Genomic DNA, 9,834 nt, shown 5'->3' on the forward strand with positions numbered 1-9,834 from the left:
CATCCATGTCCAAACACCTCTGAAACCCTAAAACTCCATCGAATTCCCTAAAATCCATACCTTGATCTCTCAGCCATCAACAATGGACATTCTCTTCGCGCAGATCCAAGCTGACCTTCGCTCCAACGACGCTCTCCGGCAATCTGGCGCGCTGCTCCAAGCTCTACAGCAATCCGCCGCCGGAAGAGACATCTCCGTCATCGCCAAGTCCGCCGTGGAAGAGATCGTGGCCTCGCCGGCCTCCGCGGTCTGCAAGAAGCTCGCCTTCGACCTAATCCGATCAACTCGCCTCACCGCCGATCTATGGGACACAGTTTGCTCCGGCGTCCGCAAGAAGCTCGGACCAAGTCCTGAAGGATCGACCCTAAATCCAGTCGAGTACTTCGCCTTTAAATCTTTCGATGGTGATCTGAACCTTCTCTGCATCGGAGAGATGACGATAGAAGAACCTTTGGGCTCAAAGAACCCAATCGTCGGGGTTCGATTTGTTCTTTGCTGAGTTTGAGCCGAAGACGAGTTGTCGGGCGAGGAACGAGGCGAGGAGGTTCGCTGCTCCGCGGCTGTGGACTCGAGTTTGGGTTTTTCGGGATGGTTTTGGGGTTAAAAGAAGTTTTAACTGCGAAATATTAATAATTAATATTATTTACATTGACACTTAATATTATTAACTGTCAATGTAAATAATATTTACAACCAAAAAATACTATGAACTTGCGAATGAAACTCAAAGAATTTGAAACACTTAATACTATTAATTGTCAATGGTTAATATGATTTATTGTCGGATTTACTATTCTCGATTGTTCACATAAATAATTAGTAAATCGTATTTACTGTTAGATTAACTAATCCTCATCTCTGATACTTTTACTGTTATATTTATTGTCCTCGATTGTTCACGGAAATAATTAGTAAATTGTATTTACAGTTAGATTAACTAATTCTCATCTCTGATACTTTCCCTGTTACGGTAAATAAGATTTATTGTCGTTTTTGTTACGGTAAATAAGATTTACTTTTGTTCTTGTTACGGTAAATAAGATTTATTGTCGTTCTTGTCACGGTAAATAAGATTTACTGTAGTTTTTGTTATTGTTAATTAGATTTACTAATTTTTTTGTTATGGACAATATTATTTACTATGATAGTTAATAATATTAACCTAAGGGTAGTATTGGAATATTGGAATGTTGTCATGATAAATCGGCTATTTTCCTAAATATATTAATAGTTGGGCTATAATTTTAAAGTAGATGTGTTGTTTTGGCTAGTTGTTTAGCCGGCCCGAAAAAAAATCATATATATATATATATATGTATGATTTTTTTTCTCATATATGATCACACATATGATCTTTTCTTTTTTAAATTGATATGTGTATATATAATAACAAATTTGTAACTTACTACACCATTCCAAAAATCACGTTTTGGATATAACTAATGTTTGAAAACTTACTAAAAAAAATAACCAAACAGATCATTCAATAGATTAAAGGTTAAGAGTTCTACGCACTTGAATAAGTCATTTGAATTTTCTATTTTGTCTTTCGTTTAAAGCAGTAGTTTTTTTTTTTTTTTTTTTTTTTTTTTTTTTTTTTTTGTGTGTGTACAGTTCGTCACTCTTTCCCTCTCTCTCATACAGTTTTTTTTTTCTCATCAAAAATTCATATCTTCCTCATATGAACTCGAAATTGAGTGATTCCAAATCCTACGGATTCGTGGCGAGGAGACTTCAAAAATTTGGATGAGAAGTCATGTGTACTGCTGTAGAATTTCGCATGAATACACCATTGGTACATTTCCATTCACCGACAAAAAATAATATTTGATCCGTATTTTCAAGACCAAGCCATAATAAAACTTCATAGTCATCATTAATTCGTGTGGGTTTGATCATAATTTCCCCCAGCTACCAAGTCCACGGAGTATTTTACAGTCAACCATTGTTACATCCGCTATATCTATATATATATATATATATATATATATATATATATATATATATATATATATAGTATATACATACATAAAAAATAAAAATAAAAGTCTAATTACCTAAAGAACAATAATATTAGACAAGGATACAATTTTCTTTTACAGTCGTTTTCATGCATGACTCATCAATTCAGGCAGGAGAAGCAACGTTCTGGGCGTTGACTGGCAAACTAAAGTACTCGCCGGAAAAATACTCTCCGCTGTAATCGGTCTTCCTGCAATAAGCGTAGAGCACGGTAATGGCAACGATGTTACCGCGCTGAACTACGGCAATACAAAGAGCGTTCATCAAAATCTGCATCACTTGCAAGATAAGCAGGAACCACCAATCAGCGTCGCTCCTGGTTCTGATCGTGCCGTCAAAGAACTCGCTCAACCCCGGAGACGTTTTGTAGAAGAGCCAAAAGAGCAATCCATACAAAACCCAGAAGAAAAGGTTCAGAGACAGCGCGAGCCACCTCGTGCCACGGACCAAGACCCGGCTCCTCCGCAGGGCCGCGAATCCCCGGGCCAAGTCGAAGATGGCGACCGGGTACGCGAGGGTCCAGTTGACTTGGATATAAGTCAACAGAGCGAGGAACGAAACAGTGGAGATAACGATGACATAGATCGAGCCGTGGATTGAGGAGAGAACGTAGGCTACGGAGATGAGGGCGATTACGGATTGGGAGGCGATGAGGGTGGCGAGGAGTGGGAGGAAGGAGGAGGAGAGGGATTTGACGGCGGCGGAGACGGAGGGTTTTTCGCCGGCGCGGCCGAGGAGGGCGGCGTAGGAGATTGAGCCGATGGCGCAGGGAGTTACGATGAGGGAGGAGGTGGAGTGGATAACGGCGGCGGCGATTTGGATGTAGGCCAGGAAGGATCGGAGCGCGGGGTAGAGGGCTGTACAGCGACGGCGATGGGAAGGATGAAGAGGCCGGCGAGGGAATTAAACACTCTGTGGTTTGATTTTATTATTTCACGGGATTCGGAGAGGATTTGTATGAAGCTTATTTGGGGTGGTGGCGGTGGTGGTGAAGTTTCCATTGTCGGTAATTTTGGTATGATCAATGACGATGATGATGATTATATATATGTGTGTTTAAAATATTGTAAAGTAAATAGTTTGTATTACTCATTCATACGCGTTAGAGAAAAGAAGTACACAATTTTAGTAATACCCGTTATTATTATACAAGGCATTATCTATATATATATATATATATATATATATATATATATATATATATATGTATATCTACCTTAATATAATAAGTATGTTACTCACTTAATGTTTTAAATTAAATTTGAAAATGGGACTAATGGTTAATATATTAAATAATTTTAACAAGTAGATTTATCTCTGTATTTTGCGCGGACAACAAAGTATCCTAAAACAAATTAAAAGTACCACTACTAGAAAATATGCTTTTAACGGCACAATTATAGACTGCGCTCAGCTAAAAAAAATGCAGTTAAAGAATTTTTTCGGTTTAATCCAATTGCGTAAGGACACGTGGACTGCAAAGGTAATCGTCGTCGTACCCGGAGCGGTCATATAAAGGCAGTCTAAAGCCGACATCCAACCATATCACGACATGTGGCCTTGGCGGAGAACTTAAATATGCGCTTATATATAAGCACAGTCTAAAGCCATGGTCCACTTATGTGTTGACATATGGCCATGTCATAATATACACGGCGTTTCTATATAAATGCCGTATATAGTTTTAATTCAAATTAGTATATATCTTGTCTTCTTCATAACCGTACTTTATCTTCTCCTGCCTCACTCTCGTGATTTTCTCTCCGAAACCTCCATTAATAACGTGTTCTCCAACCCTCCCGCCTCCTCAACCCTTCTCCACATACAGTCTTTTTTTTCCATATCAAATCAAGTTCAATAATTTATTTTTAACTAATATGATAGTTTTGGGACATTTAGTCGAATTTTACATTATAATGTCTTGTATTAAATGTTTTAAAATGATTTGTAGAACTAAGTTTTAGAGTATAGCTATTTTTTCTACTGTCGCAGTTTTTTTCTTTATCTTTTTGACGTTGTTTTTGTTGAATGCAGAGCAATCATTAATAACTTGGATAGGGAAACACTTGTGTGTTGAGTGAACATTAAGGATTAAGGATTGAGAAACACTATTTTGGAAAAACTTTGTTTATATTATTCGTCTTGAATTAGCAACTCTTTATTGGAGGTTTTTACCCAATTTTAGAGATACATGTCTCTAGCAATGGACGACGAACATAACAATCAACAACAACAACTTACCATGGGTGACAAGGGCAATATTTAGGCGGTGACAGAGCCAAAGGCGACTATGGATGAAGTGCTCCATAAGATGATGACTTTGTCCGTGTTGCGAACTTTCAAAGCTGCTTAAGAGACAACAAGGCGACTTGCTCTTAGGAAACTAGTTGGAAGTCTATTCCCAAGGGGGCTCTATTGACAGCTCTATGCAAATATGAAGAACAAAATTCTATTGACAGCTCTATGCAAATTTGAAGAACAAAATTCTAGAAAATGTAGAGATCGAAAGAAAACACCTTCTCATTCTCTTTATCATCGAACAAGGAATGTGGGGACAATATAAAATAAGGATGTGAAACATCATCAACATACAATTGAGCCTTATTGGTTGCCCGACAGATGGACTTTGGAAAGAGATTGACCTGAACAGAACGAAGTCTTGGATTCAAATTAGTGGGCGTTCTTTTTTTTTTGCCTTACCACATCTACTGACAACATTACTAAAATAGTTTGGGAACCCATTGTGATTGAGAGCGTCCAAGGTTAAATATGTACCGAATTTTCGAGTTGTGCAATTGTGTATCGAGATCGATTTCGCTAAACCATTGTTTGATGGATTCTCCCCAAAGATGCAAGGAATAAGGAAGTTGTGAGTTCAAGTTAAATATGAAAGGGTGGCAAAATTATGTTATGAGGTAGAGTTATTGATCACGATATGAAGAGCTGTGAGGGAAATTACAAGATATGGTGGTTTCCATAGAAGGACGTGGTTGAGAACCGATAGCGTTGAAGGTGATTGCTTCTCAGCTGCGAGAGGTTCTTATTTGGTATCCATCCAAAGAATGAACAAGAGACTAAAACAAATGAAGATCAATGAAGACAATGTGAAGAGTGGAGTAACAATGTTCTAGCGATGGTGAAACCAAGAGCAGAGGTTGATTCAATTCTCAAGGTGGCTCCCAACATGTCAGAAGGAGTACATCAAAGAAAAAATAAAGGTGGCGCTAGGTCAACGACAAATAAAGATTTGGTAGTGTAAAATACAGTTAAAACCAGTGCTCAATCGCCACGTAATCTTTTCAGGGCCGGGGTCTGAGAAGATAAGGTAGAGAAGACAGGTAGCACGGTGGGCCAAGAAGTTATTCCTATCCCTTGGATACCTGCCGCGGATCTAATAAAAGAGTTCATTGAAACATTTTGGCCTCACTGTGTGGTCCATTACCAAACTAATCGAACTCTTCTAAATACCCTTCCCACTTTGGAGAGACCCTAAATAACGCTTTGGGTTCTAAGAAGATGAAGACCTATTTATGTTATGATCCCTATTGATAAGTATTTGGATCTGTCATCTCCTTTCAAGGCTAAGCACCCTTGCGTTAATCCAAATAAGCCAGTAGATATTGAAGCAATACGATTTGAACCGCGCGAGTCCAACATGACCATCTCGAAGTAAAAGCTGCAGAGCTAGAGCAAGCAGGATAGGGCGGAGAAAATATCAAAAGATGAAGTCATCGAAAATAGTGTTTCTCACATAAAAAATATTGGTAAGGCCGAGGTGGCGGGCCTTATCAAGCCCCTCGTCAAGATAAGGGTAATTTTGTGAAATCGTCGTGATCATACACGATCACATGCATTAGAGGGCCTTGAGGTCCGGGTATACATATAATAAGACTAGGCATAGTCTTCTCTTCTTGGTGATAATTGGGAAATAGATTGAGCTTCACATTTTTTTTTCAATTGCTTCAAAAAGGATATCGAGATCGAGGCTCTCTTTTTGGTGGATGGGTGATTTGGACTATCAGATTGTGACTAGAAACGAAAATATCATCATGGCTGAAGTCAAATTCAAAACCAAACCGGCTCTATGGTCGCCAGGTCTATACGATGCCCTCCACATTGTGGTCAACACGATGTCTTTGGGAATCAATTGACCTTGGATATCAACGTGGTTGGTAATACCCTGGTTGATTGTGGGTGATATTAATGCATTATTCATAAGGGAGATATATAAGGAGACCCGAGATTCATGCCAAAAGATGCAAGATGGCTTACACGGGATTTCCTAGAAGAAATATATGGGAAATCGATATCGGATCGGACGACGTGGGATACATGAAGACCCAAACTTAATAGGCGTGGAATCGACTTCTGATCCCCCTGGAATCACCGTAAAAGATCAAAACTCACTATTTTAAAATAAAAAGAGTAATGCAATGTGAACCGGTTATTAGTATTTTAAAACTAATTGGTGACTTGATCTTTCTTTTCTTGATTCTATCAACTTTTAGTTCGGGCCGAGTGCCACTAGGGTAATCGTACCTATTTCATTGTGCAATTTAGAGACGAAGATATGGGGTTGCAAGGTCCCACACTTCGCTCTATCTAATAAACATATATTAGGGCCTCGGTCCGAGAAATTTCCCCATTTGAGTCTCAGCCCGGGAAACTTCTCCTTGATACCTCTCGAGGCGGTACAACTCCCTTACTTATCTTTATCTTTTCACTTTGAGAATTACGTTACATACAGATATGACATGCAAATAAAAACTTTCATGTATATGCTCATACAAAACATGACTAAATAATAAAACATGTACATTCTCAGATCTACTTTAACTTAACACCACATAGCTTACCAGGCATAAATCACTACTTTAAATTACATCTAATAAATAGCATGAACACATAACTTGCAATTCATAGCTCACTCAAATATCAAACCACAAAAGAACAAACACGCCATCAGATAGTAAAACACATACTTAAGTATATTAAACTACATATAAGACATGTCATAAATAATATGTTCATCAAATTTGTTTTTTGAATTAATCTGTGTTGCAGTGAGATTATTCTCACCCAGATATTAGAGGTTACGATCGTAGATCATCGAAGGAATTGGACACTCAAAACGACTCGGGACCTAAAAGGAATAAAATGCTACCAGGGATCAGCTAAGGAAATGATTCAAGACATACTTTAGGTTCTGGAAATTTTCCGAACAAGATTCGACGTGAAATTACTAAAATACCCTTGGCTATTAAGGTTTCGGGGAAAAACTAAAACTCTGGTATAAGTTTTTATAAAAATTCTAGTAACTATAAAACGTGATTTTGAGCACTATTTGTGAAGTCACCACGGCCAAAAGTAAATCAGAAATATTTATTAATAATAAAACAAATATAACATTCTACTTTAAAAACTTGTGAAAAACTGATCCGCGGATCAATCGTAAAATAATTAGAAAATATTATGTATAGCATGAAAATATTTTTCGATTACTTGTTAAAAAGAAGACATGTAAAATTAGTGTTTCCAAAAATAATCAACATAAAATAATAATTTTTGAATCCACAGTAAACGTTTTAAAGTCTGAAAATCGGAAATAGGTCAGACCAACGAATCAGGTCAGCGCACTGATTTGACAATAATCAGAAAATATTATGTACTTCATGAAAATATTTTTCGATTAAGGATTTAGACAGAAGACATTTAAACTTAACTTTTCCAAAAAAAATCGATGTAAAATAACGATTTTTGAAACCACAGCAAGCGTTTTAAGAAACGATTGTTTATTAAATCCGAACCAAATATAAGAAAGATATATATTTTTTTTCAAAGATTGAGTTGTCTATCTAGGCTACGAATTTTCAAGGAAAAAGAGAAACGAAAGAGAGGGGACTGAGAGAAGCCTTAAAAAAAGAATTTGATGTTATATATATGGTTTGATTAAACCCTAAAAGCTCATACCCTAAAGGTCCAAACATATTAATTATTATATTTATATATGTACGCATATGTATAATATATATATATATATATATATATATATATATATCCTAACTCTTACTTACTTATTAGTATAATATTATATCATATTATATTATATAATATTACATAACCATATATAATAACCTAATAAAATTAATCGTAACTATATAAAATATATATAAAGATAACTTAGTTATAATATATAACTTATATACAAATATATATATGTATATATATCTATAATTTGTATTATAAAGAGTATATTAAAATTCAAATATATTATAAAACACACATAAAAAAATAAAACTTCAAAAACTACCACATGAATAAATCATTCACACTATATTAACATCACTCCAACATAAATATTTTAGTTTTTTAATTAAACTTAAAATTTGGGATTTCATGAATAGAGAGATGACAAAACAAGAAACAGATTAACGGAGGCAACTAAGTTGTCTCATCTTTAATTTGATATTTGTCTGACTTACATCATAATTGCACACTCAGAAATAAAAATGTGAATACATACACACGTACATATCATATATATATATATATATATATATAATATAATATAATTTAAACTTACAAAAGTCTAACATAGCAACACGGAAACTATGACAACAAGGTGTAAATATTTATAATAATAAATAACCACTCAATTCAGGCAAGAGAACCAACATTCCGGTCGTTAGCCGGCAAACTAACGTACTCGCCGGAAAAACCATCGCCCTTGCAGTAAGCGTAGAGCACAGTGTTCGCGACGATGTAGTTTCTCTGAACCAGAGCCAACAAACAAGCGTTCATAAAAATCCGCAGCACATCCAAGAACAGCATTGACCACCAATCACCATCCTGGCTTCCGGCTCCGATCGTCGCGCTCGATCCGAATATGGCCGCGATAAAAAAGACCACCCCATACATAACCATGAACACGAGGTTCAGATACAGCACGAGCCACCGGTTTCCGCGAGCCAGGGCTCGGCTCCTCCGCAGGGCCGCGAATCCCCGCGCCGACTCGAAGACGGCGACCGGGTACGCGAGGGTCCAGTTGACTTGGATGTAAGTCAACAGCGCGAGGAACAATACCGTGGAGATCACGATGGCGTAGATCGAGCGGTGGATCGAGAAGAAAACGATGAGAACGTGGGCTACGGTGATGAGGGAGATCACGGATTGGGAGACGATGAGGGTTGCGAGGAGTGGGAGTAAGGAAGAGGAGAGGGATTTGACGGCGGCGGAGACGGAGAGTTTTTCTCCGGCGCGGCCGAGGAGAGCGGCGTAGGAGATTGAGCCGATGGCGCAGGGAGTTACGATGAAGGAGCAGATGGTGAGGATAACGGTGGCGGCGATTTGGACGGAGGGCGGGAGGGATCGACGGTAGGAGTTGAGGACGGCGACGCCAGTGGCGATGGGAAGGAGGAATAGGCCGGCGAGGGAGTTAAACACTCTGCGGTTCGATTTTATTATTTCACGGGTTTCGGAGAGGATATGGGGTTTCGTTGGCGGTGATGGAGTTTCCATGGTCGATGCTTTTTTTTTTTTCTGCTGTATTGGAGTCGTTGATTGATAGTATATGTATTGCTCATTTATGGACTCAATTATGTCGATACATATATAATTTTTTGCCCTTTTAGTTTAACTTTGTTTTGTTGACAAATATTATCCTTCTGTTAAATTTATTATCAAACCGTCAGTTAAGTTAAGTGTGACTTGACTTGTTACATGTTAGGAAAGGGTAAAGTTATAGTCTTATATAAAAATTAAAACAAAAATTGAAAATTAAATTAAATAAAAAAATCATTTAAAAGTGAAAAA

At 37.4% G+C, this 9,834-nt stretch overlaps 1 protein-coding gene and 1 pseudogene across 1 annotated transcript; both read right to left on the minus strand.

Annotated features, from left to right (window-relative positions):
• Window positions 1–1,708: 1,708 nt before the first annotated feature.
• LOC149402926 (uncharacterized) lies at window positions 1,709–3,153 on the minus strand (annotated as a pseudogene).
• A 5,291-nt stretch (window positions 3,154–8,444) lies between these two features.
• Window positions 8,445–9,609, minus strand: LOC149402927 (uncharacterized). Its single transcript, XM_089609734.1, has one exon. The coding sequence runs from the start codon at window positions 9,538–9,540 to the stop codon at window positions 8,680–8,682; it is 861 nt and encodes a 286-aa protein (XP_089465860.1). The 5' UTR covers window positions 9,541–9,609; the 3' UTR covers window positions 8,445–8,679.
• Between the last annotated feature and the right edge of the window lie 225 nt (window positions 9,610–9,834).

The sequence above is a fragment of the Urtica dioica genome, chromosome 3 (genome assembly GCF_054948205.1).
Source record: "Urtica dioica subsp. dioica isolate 48M chromosome 3, U.dioica_male_clone48M_v1_H2, whole genome shotgun sequence".
Lineage (NCBI taxonomy): Eukaryota > Viridiplantae > Streptophyta > Magnoliopsida > Rosales > Urticaceae > Urtica > Urtica dioica.

Bases quoted from the DNA above. Each gene is read 5' to 3' on its own strand.
- LOC149402927 (XM_089609734.1), bottom strand. From the start codon at position 9,540: ATGGAAACTCCATCACCGCCAACGAAACCCCATATCCTCTCCGAAACC.